Here is a 14,020-nt window from a genome sequence, read left to right on the forward strand (position 1 = left end):
CGGCAAATTTTTGATGTCTGGATTTTCTTTTTTTTAATTATTATTCTAATTTGTTTTTCTTTTATTTTACAGCTATTATTTTTTATGATATGTAGTGAGGATGATTTGATATCACGAATCAAACGTATTCTTCGAAATGTGTCATAGATCAGACTTAAAAAAAAAAAAAGTCACACACCCCCTTTTCCCCATGGTATTGGTGTCTTCCAAAAGTTGCAGGTTCACAACAGCAGGTAAGCAAGCGATCCTGGAAATGCTGTGGTGTTTTTTTCCCTACAGTACCGCCGCTGCCCCCTGCTGGACTAAAGCAGCTTCTGCAATTAGGGAAAAACTGTAGCTACATTCACACTCATTACAGGCTATTTTGAGTGTGAGGTTACAATGAGGATACTAATCAATATTATTATTAATACACATGCACAATTTCTCCCACTTGTAACAGATGTTGGAGGGAGAGTCTCTCTCATGTTTCGTGACTCAGGTTTTGAACCAGAGCTCTGACTCATTCTGACAGGAAGACAGCCAGAGAGGTGAAAGGTCAGAGGTCAGACTGGGTGTGCAGGGAAAAGCAGCACTGTCACAGAAGTTCACCAACTTCTTTGTTTAAACAGTGTCACAGCTCTTGTCAATCAGATTTATTTGTCTTTTTTAATATCCCCCCCACCACCACAGTTACAGCTCATATGAAAGTCTAATGTGAGCTTTTCAAACAATGAATGTGTCTAATTAATTAATGAATTCTTGTAGAATCATGTAGTGAAACAAATATGACAAAGTCTACAAATTGAGTTTATTTTTGTGACCTTGCAGCTTCTCTCTTCTCATGCAATAATTTTATTTTGAGTTTTATTTATATATTTATTAATTAATCTTTAAATGATTATTGTTGGACTTAAAGTCACTCTCATCTTTATTTCTGCTCCTGTAAAGCTCCAGTTTCAATAAAGTTTATTGTTGTTGTCAATAAACTGTTTTAAGTCTTGTCAACTTCTGGGTCTCTGACATTAAGACTCACACAGAAGAGACACAACAACCTCTCTCATATAAACACAGATTTACAAATACAAATTTTGACTCATATTTTTGATGTCTGAACTCCTTCTCAAATCCTAGATGTGAAGGCAGATTAATGAGACTGAAACACACATATTTAAAATGTAAACATTTACAGAGGTTTATAGGTATATGAAGTCATAGCAGTGACATAAATGTAGAATAGTGACACCTGTATAACAGAATAAGAAAATAAATGTGGAAATACAAACAGGAATAAACCAAAGACTAAATAAGTGAATAAAAAATGTGGGAATATAAATAAAAATAAAGGAGGGGGGAGACCCTTTAGGAGGATTCAGATAAATTAGACATCAATATAGAGTTTATTTCATTGTAATAGTCTTGTGTGGCTGTGGTCTCCACTACATTTCAGACAGAAATATTCTACTTTCTACACCACTACATTAATTTGACAGCTTTACTGAGTGGTTACCTTTAAGATGATTTTTTTTACACAATGGATAAAATAACAAGATAAAATACAACACATAATTACAAGTAAGTTACTAAAACATAAGGTTTGAGTCACAGTTTGTGTCAGGTTTTAATCTTGAACATTAACTGTGACACATTTACAACACTGATGAAATATTCAACCATGTTTTCTAAATGTGAGCAGGATAAAAACTAGGTTGTATTTAAAGGTCCCGTATTTTACACTTGTGTTGAAATCCATCAGAAGATATATTTGTGGTTTTAAGAACCAAAGAGCGTCTGAGTGTAGTTTAACATCTCCTCTCTCAGGCTTCTCTCTGGAGCTCGAGTGACAACAGGTCAGTCTGACTGTTTTCTGAGTTACAGAGGTCCTGACGTCACGTCTAAAAAAAGGTTTATTCACAATATGTTCACATTTTAAACGTGATGAGAAATCCACAGTAACATGATGTAAGAAGTGAACTCTCTATACACTATAGAGTGATGTTCACACGCATACTTATTCTAGACTCTTTTCAGGGAGGAGTAGAGGAATTAGAACACCAGAGCGCTTCCTAAGTTGAACCAGAACATATAGCCGGCATTTATTTGACAGAAACACTGAACAAAGTACAGTTCCTTTTTCCTTCCAGTGTAATTTGTTAGTCAGTCTTCAAAAACAACCCTAAAATCTCCTTCAGTCCAAATAGTTTGAGATTTAATAAATAAGTTCAATTTCAGTTCCGCTTTCTCAGTTCTCATGTTGAGGAGCTGTGTATGTTTCTTGTTCATTCAACCAACTCAGCTTGAAAAAAGAAATAACCAAAATAAACAAGTCAGAGCTCTGAGAAAATAACAAACCAAATGAAATAAAATATGTTCATCTACCCGGGTAGTATGTTTTTTTTTATTTTAGTTGGATTGTGGTGAGATCTCAGTGCTTATCTGTAAACAGCGATGAAGGAAGGCAGAACGAGTCAATCCTCTTGACTGGTGAGACGCTCCTCGGCTCACATACACCGTGGGTCCTCGGCCCGTCCGTGGTCGGTTCTTCACCCAATTGTCCAACAACAGTCTCTCTCCCTCGCAAATCATCAGTTGCAAAAAAAACCAACCTGCGTAAGCAGGACAAAACTTAATTATTCTCTTGAATTTCTTCTAATTATACCTTTGTTTATTCAACTCAAGTGCTACTCCGATTTTTCAGTAAATGTCTTAGAAATTGCCACATTGTGAACACACTCAGAAAAATGGCAGAATGACAGGACTTCTCATCAAAAGAAGATCTCTCACTATGACAGAGTACTGCCGTGGATGTATTATAACACCTGGATGTCGGATCTAAAAATGGCGCCCATTCAGCGCTATGGCGCATACGCCGAAAAAGTTTGTGGCTTTATAATACAACCATGGTGGCTTCTGGGTTACTTCCGCGTTATGGGGCCCATAGAGACTGCGCAGTAGTGTCACTCCCATCGCGCTGCGCGTTCACGAGTGCTCTGCCAGCGGACTTCATGGATATGTAACCATAGACTGCATGTGTAATAGACTTCCACAGGACTGGCCCGGGGCTTTAAACAAACGGCAACAGGAACAAACAGTGGAGATATTGTTCTGAAAAGTAAGGTGGCATTAAACCCGCGGTTGTTGATATCGTGTAAGGAGTTAATTTATTTGTGATGTTAGAGGGAAACGTGTCAACATTCAGTTTGAAGCTTTAGAGCCTAAAGTCACACTGGAATTAACATTTAAAAAAATCCTAACCAGGCAATTTTAAGATATGGATGCTGCATGTGGCAGATAACGACAGCTCATCAGATAAAGTCATTACGTTTACATTCTCTCATTGAGAAGCAGATTTATACGGCATGCCTTCTTTAAAAAAACAAACAAAAAAAAAAAAAAAAACCAAAACTGTGCAGTGCTGTGGTTATGCTTGATGTCCTGTCATGACTTTCCCCTGTTCTCCACAGCTATATGCTCCAGTCAGGACTGGGTGGGTGCATTATAACAAGCCGAACCTCCACATGTCCTGTCCCCTGCAATCTCCGCTGTCAGGAGAAAACACTGATTTATTCATAGTGGAGTAAATCAAACGCCTGTTGATTATTTGACTGTGCTGATTTTTTTTCTGTCTTACCAACTTTGATCCAGCAAAGCTTTTCAGTTTTACTTGTATTTCAATATATATTTATTCATGGAGTCACTGTTAAATACTTAATTGTGTTTAATATTGTCAGTAAAATTTGGTGCAAATACGTGAAAGTGAAGCTGTTATTTGTGACGACCTTCTGTCAAACTGAGCCACATGTAGTTTGTAACAGCCAAGCTAACGGCCCTGCTCTTTACCATGTAAACCACCGTCTGTGCATCCAGGCCGGACTCAGTTATAATTTTAACACGCTGACACAGCTGAAGTCATAAAGTAATGTACAACAGAATAAGGCGGTTGCTGTGATCGGACGACAGGCTGGTGAACTGCAGTCAGGATGAGACACTGCTGGCACACAGATCACAGAAACTACCACGCAGAAGGGAAATGACCACGAAAATGAAAAATCATATCGGCGTCTTAGTGGATCCAGTGATGCGGCTAATATATCGATTAAATTCCTCATTCCTGAAAAAAAGTGTAAGAAGTGACGAATAAGTGCGACAAAAAAAAAAATCACAAATACAATGTACCTTGATGTGTGTAGAAGAAAACTCGCCTTTGTGCCGTTTATTCACTTTTCATACAAACTGTTTCTCATCCTTAGGACGCTAGCAGTAACCTAGCAACCACGCTCGTTCCCGAGACACAGCACGACCGCGGATAGAGTGCACCTACACAGTGGTGACGTCACTCAGAGAAAAAAGACTTTGAGGGACTTTTTTTGAGCTTTGAAAAACTTTTACGAAGATTAAAACCCCATGGCTTAAAAATGTAGAATAGAAAGATTGATATTTGGCTGCGTGCACAGCTGGAGGTGTCCTGTTAAAAGTTTTACAGGCCTCTTTTACTATTGATAAATGATATCATACATATCATTTATTGGTTTGTTTTAATTTGTGTCTAATGTTTCATCTTCACACCACCCACATAGGTTTCGTGGCTTAGTGCAGCACATTGTTTTTCCACCTGGAATTTAATGTGCCAAATGAAGAAAGCTTTACTTGCTTGCATAGTAATTTAAGTAGATAAATTACTTTTCTTTTTTAGCTGTTTTTTTTGTGTTGTTATTTTGGGCCATAAAAGGAAAGGAAACATTTTTATATTTATTTTATTGCTTCTCTCTTTCATCCTGACCACTCTGAAGACGTGGCCAGCCAATGCATTTGTCACGCCACACACTTGAGCTTTGTATAGTGCATGTGCTAAAGTTAAAGGCATTTGCTATTGCTTTATTTTTTGTTTTTATTGTAAACAAAACCAAAGCTGACATTCCAGCACTTCCCCATGAACAGTGGACTGTTTTAGTTTTTTGGTTTCTTGTGACCTGTGAACAAGTAGGCACTTTTTGCAGGAAACTGGCATCTGACTTTTTTGTATTATCCTGGGTTGTTTTGTTATAATTTTGTATCACATGTACATTTGATCTTTTTTTTTTTTACAAAGTAGTTTGAACTACTTTTTCTAAGTAGCTTTAGTTTACTGAAATTGTTTTCTCCCTCGGTAGCTTTGCTGTAGTTCAACTTCTTCCAGTGGAAAGTCATTGGTTGCTCACAAAGCTATGCTGTCATAATGACACTGGTCATTAAGCACTGCAGTGGAAATGGAGTCATCTCTCTACCCATCATCTTCAAAGAGGACACAGCAGGAGTGCTCAATATTGAAGTGTGCAGCAACAGAAAAGTCAATCAAAATTAGCTCTGTGACATCTCTGTCTTCCCTTCACAGGAGGCAGGAGTGTTGCTTCCAGTGTGTTTGTTTAAAAAATCCTTAAACCTAATTTCTGTGTTAAGCAACATGAATGGAAACAAAAAGAAACCTTTCATCGTCACTCTGCTGCCCAAAAGCCTTTTTACATAGACTGTGATTTTTAAGGTGTTGTTTACATTTGCATTTATTGCAGTCATTTAAAAACATTTCACAAAATGTAACAATACACATACAAGAAATCCAATGTTCATTTATTTACTTTAAGGTCATTTAATGTTTATGTTTCTTTTCATGACTTCGCACTATATGAATACAACTGACTCGACTAGACTTGACTTGATGCAGTGCTGGTTGAAGATTCTACTCCCACAATGGAAGGAACAACATTGTTATTCCTTCCATTGTGAGAAAAACTCATCTGCATCAAGTCAAGTCAATATTATTTATACAGGACCAAAACATAACAGAAGTTATCTCGGGGCACTTTTCATGTAGAGCAGAGGCCTGTACTACGAAGCAAGTTCAACACACCCAAGATGCCTTTATCTTTTCATTATCTGGCTTAACTGAACCTAACACTGTCTGTGCTGATAGCCTGGGCCACAAAACTGGTCATCAACTGGCTCAGTTAAGCCTGGGTTTACCTATCCATCTATGAGCGTGTTCATGTTCATCATCATTGTTGGAATCCTGTTGGAATGAGGATTCAGTTTTTCCAGTGATCTGATTGGTCAGTAGTTGAGCTGTTGGCAGGTTTCTAACCCCAAATGCTGCTGCTTCGTAGCACAGGTCTCTGGTCTAGACCGTTACCGTATAGGGTTGACAGAAACCCAACGTTCCCACCATGAGCAAGCACCGGGCGACAGTGGCAAGGAAAAACTCCCTTTTAACAGGTAGAAACCTTGAGCAGAACCAGGCTCATGGTGGACGGCTGTCTGCCTCAACCGGTTGGGTTGGGGGGGAGCAGAGAGAAAGAGGGGGAGAGAGAGAGAGAAAGGGGGGGAGAGAAAGAGAGGGGGAGAGAGAGGCAAAGAGGGGAAGACAGAGAAAGAGAGGGGGGAGAGAGAGAGAGAAGGGGGGAGAGAAAGAGAAGGAGAGAGAGAGAGAAAGAGGGGGAGAGAGGCAAAGAGGGGGAGAGAGAGAAAGAGAGGGAGGAGAGAAATGGAGGAGAAGAGGGAAAGAGAAGGGGGGCAGAGAGAAAGAGGGGGAGAGAGAGAGAAAGGGGAGGAGAGAAAGAGCGGGAGAGAGAGGCAAAGAGGGGGAGAGAGAGAAAGAGAAGGAGAGAGAGAAAGAGAGGGGGAGAGAGAGAAAGGGGGGAGAGAAAAAGAAGGAGAGAGAGAGAGAAAGAGAGGGGGAGAGGCAAAGAGGGGGAGAGAGAGAAAAAGAGGGGGGAGAGAGAAATGGAGGAGAAGGAGGGAAAGAGAAGGGGGGCAGAGAGAAAGAAAGGGGGAGAGAGAGAAAGAGAGGGGGGAGAGAGAGAGAAAGGGGGGAGAGAGAGAGAAGGAGAGAGAGAGAGAAAGAGAGGGAGAGAGAGGCAAAGAGGGAGCGAGAGAGAAAGAGGGAGGAGAGAGAAATGGAGGAGGAGGGAAAGAGAGGGGGGGCAGAGAGAAAGGGGGACAGAGAGAAAGGGGAGGAGAGAAAGAGAGGGAGAGAGAGAGAGAAAGAGAGGGGGAGAGAGGCAAAGAGGGGGAGAGAGAGAAAGAGAGGTGGGAGAGAAAGAGGAGAGAGAGAAAGAGAGGGGGAGAGAGAGAAAGGGGGGAGAGAAAGAGAGGGGGAGAGAGAGGCAAAGAGGGGGAGAGAGAGAAAGAGAAGGGGGAGAGAAAGAGAAGGAGAGAGAGAAAGAGAGGGGGAGAGAGAGAGAAAGGGGGGAGAGAAAGAGAAGGAGAGAGAGAGAAAGAGAGGGGGAGAGAGAGGCAAAGAGGGGGAGAGAGAGAAAGAGAGGGGGGAGAGAGAGACATGGAGGAGAAGGAGGGAAAGAGAAGGGAGGGGGGTCTTCAGTCCAGATAGAAGTGGAGAGGAGAACAGTCGGGGTTGTGCCGTGAGGAGAGGATTTGTTCAAACTGCTCCGTCATTAGTGTATACTCTTCTCCAACGATGGTCGGGTGGGTGGGGGGGTAGAGTGGGGGGGGGGGGGGGGGGGGGGGGGGGGGGGGTTCTTGTTCTAGACCGTACTGTATAGAGTACAGTTTACAGAGTTTACAGAAACCCAACATGCCCACCATGAGCAAGCACCGGGCGACAGTGGCAAGGAAAAACTCCCTTTTAACAGGTAGAAACCTTGAGCAGAACCAGGCTCATGGTGGACGGCTGTCTGCCTCAACCGGTTGGGTTGAGAGAGGAAGGGGGGGCGGGGCAGACAAAAAGAGGGGGAGAGAGAGAGAAAGAAAGGGGAGATAGAGAAAGAGAGGGGGGAGAGACAGAGAAAGAGAGAGAGGAAGAGAGGAGGGGGGCGAGAGGGGGGGTGTCCTCAGTCCAGATAGAAGTGGAGAGGAGAACAGTTGGGGTTGTGCAGTGAGGAGAGGATTTGTTCAAGCTGCTCCGTCATTAGTGTATCCTGCTCTTCAACGGTGGTCTGGTGGGTGGGTTCTACACAGTACACTGGTGGAGACGTGCACTGTGGGCGATGTTCATACATCCATGGCAGGTCATCGGTGTCGCACACAGGAACAGTCACTGGAGTCTCCGTGTCAGGAAGCGTCACATAGAAGATGTGACGTGTCGGTATGCAAGGATCCTCCATCACCAGGACTGGAGCTTCCGTCACGCCTGTCTGTGTGTGTGGAACCTCCACGGTACCTGGCTGGGCTGTCTGGGTGGTGGCAGTCTCCATCACTGCTGGCTCCACTGGTGTCACATAAAGATTCTTGGCTTGCCCCGTCACCTCCTTTGGTCTAGATGCAGATGCTGAAATACAAACAAACCAAAACACTGATCAGTCCACTGAGACTAGAGATGCTGTTTCTTACACTTGCATCAATATTTTTTGATGCTAATACCAATATATATACATTTTATTTCATAACATCACAACTTTTGTTGTATTTCTTGTTCGTTTTAAAAAATAATTAACTTTTCAGCTGAAGATAAAAGGAAGTTCTGAACTTCACAGTTGTTTTGTGGTGGTCATAACTTTCATTTTAAAAGTCAAATACGTCACATGTCCTTCAGCTTTCATCACATTTCACATGAAAACACACTAATCCGCAGAAACATTGTCTCACCTTCAGCTGTGGTGGGAGCCTTCCTTCTGACCCTCTTTCTCTTTTTGCCCTACACAAAAACAAACACATTAGACTTTCCATCTGATGTCAGCAGATAAAAACTCTCTGACTGTGTTGCATCATCTAGAGTAATGATGTAAATATGTAAGTGTTGTATGTGAGCGACGTGTGCATACGTAATTGTTGCTGCATGACCAATTAGGGAATTGCTGGGCGTGCAGCTGCTTCTCCCTGTTTGCTTGTTCATAATACTTGGCCTGCTCTTCCTTTGACAGCGCCTTCCACTGTGGACACACAACAACACAGTGTCAGCCCACACAGAAACACACAACTACATGTAACTACAGGCTGACTAGCGCACAAACACAAGCATGAAAGAAATCTTAACAGATACACACAGATCCACATTAATAATTGCAGCCCCACAGTGTATTGGTGCCATAAAATGCTGGAAATCCTCTATTTAAATTTAAATTTGTTCTCTGGTCACGTAACAGTAAATAACAAATCATTCTCTTTCCAGAAAAGAACAACAATTACTGGAAGTGTTGTCTTCGACACTGCTCGATTCATGTCTGCAGTTAACTTGTAAATCTTTTACCAAACTGTGATGAAGTTTGTGTGACACTGAGTGTCTCAAACACACAAGAGCGAAGACACTTACTCTCATTCCCAGGACAGTATTTACTAGTGCACTGTCCGTGATGTTGAGTCCAGCGATGACGTTTGGGCTCTGCTCCTTCCTGAACAGCATGAAGGCGTTGGGCGGCTTCTTAATGTATGGGCAGCCGTCATCTTCCTGGCTCTCACGCTTTCTCTTTCTATGGGAAACAGAAGAAATGGAATGAGAGCATCATCGCTGTGTCAAACTGTGAGGAAAGAGCTATTTTTTAGAAACAACCAGCAACAGTTGGCTGGAATCTTGGTAGACAAATAACAGACACCTGAAATCAAAGACCAGAAATGAAATATAAGGTGACTGTGATTTGATTATGAGTCTGGCTTTGTTATGGTCTTCCAGTTGGTGACCACTGCCACAGATCATGAGCCAGTCGGGCTGACTTACTTTGACATGGGTGTCTTAGGTGGAGGAGCAGGTGAAACAAAATGAGTGAATCTCTCTGCTGGTATCCCGTACACGACCTCTCCGTTCCTGCATAGATAAAACCAGACAGATGCATTAGAGAACAGAAAAAGTGTGTTTGAGGATACAAACAGAGGCTCACAGATGTGTGCACACATGTGTTTGTTTGCATTTATCTGTGTTACTTACACTACTCCAACAGGAACCAGGTTCTGCATCATGTCTTGAGCGATCCTCACCGTTGGCATATTGTCAAACTGGAGACACACAAACACAGAACAGGTGATTAGACAAGCTGCATCATTTGCTGTGTCATCTGTCCAGCAGGTGTCACAGTTTCTCCTCCCTTTAACTTTGAGTGACAGCTTGAATGACCTGCAGTGGCACATGTGGAGTAAAAACACATCTGGAGAGTCTATGACACACAGGTAAATAACCACAACACGATGATGTGTGAATGTTGCTGCAGAGGGCCACAGACAGCAGGAGTTCACATACAGAACGGTTTGCAAGAACCTTATTAATGCTTTAATGCAGCATTTAAAAAAACTAATATCTCATAGAAATGACCCTCTTACATCCACCTGTGAACTGTAGGTTTTTGATATCCGCTTATTCAAACTGGTTTTAGGAACTCAACCCTTCTGTACTTGAGCTCAGCCTGAAACTCTGGCACAGACAGCCTTGATAATTACACTTCTATTTACAGTCATAAAATGTGTCTTTTTTGTATTGGAGTATTGAACTGAAAGAGCACAAACTCCAGCTGTGACTGATCCAGCACTGATGTCATATTGATGCTGCTAATGCTGCTGTCTACTCCACCACATCTGCAATCAAAGAGTGAAGACCCTTCTATTGTTCCAAATGAATAAAAAATGATATCCTCAAGCCTCTGAGAGGATGTGGGAGGCACAGGGGATTTCCAACAAAGTAAACCTGCCATGTAATTTGAGTGAACCTTAGTCACACTGAGTACAGCATGAATTATTGAACCAGGACTAATTACCAGTTATAAGCTTATTGATAAACAGATCTTCACAGTACTGTTGCTTAACTCAATAACTAACCTATTCTTAGCATCTTACCTGTCCCTGGCTGTAAGTATCTGGCTGGCTGTACTGGTGACCTGCTTGCATGGCATTTTGCTGATACAGTGGCACTTGGTAAATCATGGGGGCAGCCTGCACAACACTCGGTCCAGGAGTCGTCATTACTGGCTGCTCAAACCTGTGGGGAGCTGCTTCCTGGGGGATGCACCCACCATATCCTCTTTGCACTGGCTGAGGGTGGGTGGCAGCAGGGACAGCGGTTGGAGGTGGAGGGGAAGGAGGAGGCAGAGGTGGGGAGTTGGGTGTATTTCCCAACATTTCATTTACCATCATGTAGACAGTGTCAACCACCTCATTCCAATCCATCCCTGCTATGACTTGATCAAACGTTGCTCTGAGATCCATCCTCTTCACAGACACTTGTGGCTCTGTCCCTACAGCTTGTCCTTACTTGAACTCTGAGGCTGTCTTACTGATATTCTGTGACAGTGATAGGAAGCTGGTTCTGAGACACTTTTACTGGGAATAGCATCATGGATAAAAGTACAAAGTGACAGCCTGACAGCTAAAGCTACGTCTCACTTGGCGGATAAAGATTTAATGTAAATATGCTGCATAGTTAAAGATTCAACTATCCTATAATGTGTAATATTTGGCTTCATCTCAACATCCAACATTTAATCTTATATATTGATGAAAAGGGATTCCTAATTCAATAATGTAATATATCAGGATATAAAACTTTAAAAGAACTCACCTTTTATTTTAATCTTATGCAATGTTGCTGTACTTTTAGTTCAGAAAATGTTACATTTACTTGTAATATTTTCACATTGTGTAATTGGTACTTCTATGTCTGTACCTGTATTAACCATCAGCTAACACCGCAGTAGGCTGAGTGTCTTTACTTTCGTCAACATTTTTTCGTGTTGAGGAATATTGTTATATTGATAAATAATAAGCCACAGGGTGTGTGAGTTTAGGCAGTAGAGTATATTTAAGTTATGACTGCTAAAAAGTACTATAGCAGCTCAGTAATCTACTTTCTGCATTTGAAAACAACACATGCAAAGCTAGCCAAACAACTAGCTAAATGAGTACTTACCTGCTGCGTTCACTGACGGTTCAGTTCGCTCACAATCGACGTTTTCATGCCTTAAAATGCGGGTTTGCACTTTTCCTTGAGAAGTGGTGTTAACACTGTGGAGTCTGCAGGTGAACTGAAGCAACAGAATCCTGACACACAATTTACCGATTGTGCGTAAAGTTCCACAGAACGTCATCGTCATAGATGAATTAAAATATTCTATTCCCCATGCAGATCATGCAGGGTCATGTTACTGCCTCATCCTTAAACAGGTCATCCAGTTTACTGATAAACATTACAGCTATCAGTGTCTCTATCTCTTCTCTGCCCCCTGACGGTATAATTCCAACGATGTAAAAATACTCCACAACAAGTAAAAGTCCTCCATGCAAAATACTAATAAAAGTATTCTCAGCTAAATGTATCAAATATATTGAAAATAAAGGTAGTTGTTCTGATCTGCAGTAAAATGTCCTCTGTGACTCACATATTTACAGGACATTATAGATTGTTAATATCTACTATGCAACAAGCAGAACTTCACTGTTGTAGCTGTTTGATGAAACTCCTATAAGACAGTTTAGTACAGGGGTCTCAAACCCGGGGGGTCAGACAATCCACAAAAAGTCACAAGGTAAATTTGAGGGTTCAGGAGTTGATTAATGGCCATCTCTCAATTCAGTTGTTTAGCTTTCCTCACTTGCTACCTAGTCTTGAATTGTGATACTATTGCATCCTATTTAATGCTGATAAAGCAGAGCTGTGTGAATCTAACTGCAATGAGTCGACAGTTCTTACAACAATATCACAGGTTAGAGTTACCTAAACACTGCATACCATTTGATATCTCCAAGGTGCAAAAGAAATGATCTCATCATTCAGAAAGCATCACACCTGTCCTCAGCCAGGACATTGACTGTGCAACGGGAAGATTAGGTGAGATTTACAGTGATAGCCTACTTTTCCCTGAAGAAAGTGTATGCCGATTCAATTGAAAGACTGACCATTTTAGACCAATAAAGGGATGATGATGATGAAAAGTCAAAGTTAAAGACGCTGATCTGTGTGAATCAGGTGTAAAGATCAGTGAATGTCCAGACGATGGTTCTCACAAGAACAAAATGATGATGATAATTATAATACTACTAGTAAAAATAATGTTGTCAAAGCCCGTTATTATTCACATGACATTTAGGGATTGGAAGTCAGCTTTGGAGACAGGGAAAGATTTTGCTAAAACACAATTCAAGCCAACAGCATATTGAACACTTTCAATAGTGACATATGTATTTTATAACAATTAATGAGCAACTGTCATCAATTGATCAACTGACAAATTTCACTGATGTGCATTGGGAGCTGATGGAAAATGACCCGAAGAGAGCCAAGACACTGAGGTGCTGCACAAAATGACACAGAGTCCTTCATTACCATGGATTTGTGGTGGATCGGATTTAGACTAGTGACGCATTTGACTGGGACACATCAGGGACTGCACTGGCACTGGCTTACAATACTGCTCTTGCTCTTTCTCCCACTCCCGCTCAGTCCCCACACACACACACACACTCAGTTGTAGTTAGCATAATTAGTGGTAACATACACAGCCCTGATATGGCTGTAGGAGAGTGACGCAATATTGCAAACAGTACTGTTGGGTTCCTTGCTGCGTTTCTTGTGACTCTTTCTTGTGTGTGAAGGCAGTTTGGATAAGATATTGAAAACAACTATTAAGAGAGATAAAGAATGTGGAATTACCTTGAATGGCTATTGCTGACAAAATAGATATAAAAAATGCAATTGATTTCGTGAAGCTTTTAAAGATTATAACTTTAAAGTCAGAAGTATGGCATTTATGAAATTTACTAAAACAAAGCAAAGATATATATTAGTAAATGTAACTAAATATTAAATAGAGACTAATTGCTACACGGAGAACTCTGTGATCCAGCCGTGATTGTACTATTGGATTAATTTTACCAATGCATTTGTGTTTAAGCAGCACAGCATTCAATTATCTAGGTGGAGGAAATAACTAATTTCATCAGCTTGGATTGATACTAGACTTCGTCAAGTCGAGTATAAAGTACAACAGATCCCTCTGAAATGTAGTGGAGCAGAAGTATAAAGCAGCTAATAATTTTAATTCTCAACTAAAATCGGCTTCCTCAAAGTACCTCAAAGCTATACTTGAGAAAAGTATTTGAGTGAATATACTTCACTTATAATGACATACTGCAGAGA

General features: G+C 41.2%; 1 protein-coding gene across 5 annotated transcripts; it reads right to left on the minus strand.

The window, feature by feature from the left end:
- Nucleotides 1-7,166: 7,166 nt before the first annotated feature.
- LOC139636460 (transcription factor 7-like 1) lies at nucleotides 7,167-13,897 on the minus strand. Of its 5 annotated transcripts, none has more exons than XM_071504562.1 (8): nucleotides 11,795-13,897; nucleotides 10,726-10,920; nucleotides 9,827-9,894; nucleotides 9,620-9,706; nucleotides 9,218-9,374; nucleotides 8,730-8,837; nucleotides 8,554-8,602; nucleotides 7,168-8,236 (listed from the first exon to the last, which is right to left on the minus strand). In XM_071504562.1, exons 2-8 carry the CDS (start codon nucleotides 10,849-10,851, stop codon nucleotides 7,800-7,802), a joined length of 1,032 nt encoding a protein of 343 aa, XP_071360663.1. In that variant the 5' UTR covers nucleotides 10,852-10,920; nucleotides 11,795-13,897; the 3' UTR covers nucleotides 7,168-7,799. The 5 variants fall into 5 exon arrangements, with proteins under 5 accessions (XP_071360664.1, XP_071360663.1, XP_071360662.1 ...); XM_071504561.1 differs by lacking the exon at nucleotides 11,795-13,897 and adding an exon at nucleotides 11,447-11,788 and having other exon boundaries at nucleotides 7,173-8,236; nucleotides 10,726-11,169; XM_071504559.1 differs by having other exon boundaries at nucleotides 7,174-8,236; nucleotides 10,726-11,169.
- Nucleotides 13,898-14,020: the final 123 nt, after the last annotated feature.

The sequence above is a fragment of the Trachinotus anak genome, unplaced genomic scaffold (genome assembly GCF_046630095.1).
Source record: "Trachinotus anak isolate AG129_WGS33_773 ecotype Australia unplaced genomic scaffold, CSIRO_AGI_Tana_v1 ptg000019l, whole genome shotgun sequence".
Classification (NCBI taxonomy): domain Eukaryota; kingdom Metazoa; phylum Chordata; class Actinopteri; order Carangiformes; family Carangidae; genus Trachinotus; species Trachinotus anak.

Excerpts from the sequence above, each read along its gene's own strand:
- LOC139636460 (XM_071504561.1), bottom strand. The coding sequence starts at position 11,094 with ATGGATCTCAGAGCAACGTTTGATCAAGTCATAGCAGGGATGGATTGG. Across the intron at positions 8,838-9,217 it reads ATACTGTCCTGGGAATGAGA|TGGAAGGCGCTGTCAAAGGA; the intron begins GTAAGTGTCTTC and ends GTGTGTCCACAG. Across the intron at positions 8,603-8,729 it reads GGTCATGCAGCAACAATTAC|GGCAAAAAGAGAAAGAGGGT; the intron begins GTATGCACACGT and ends GTTTTTGTGTAG.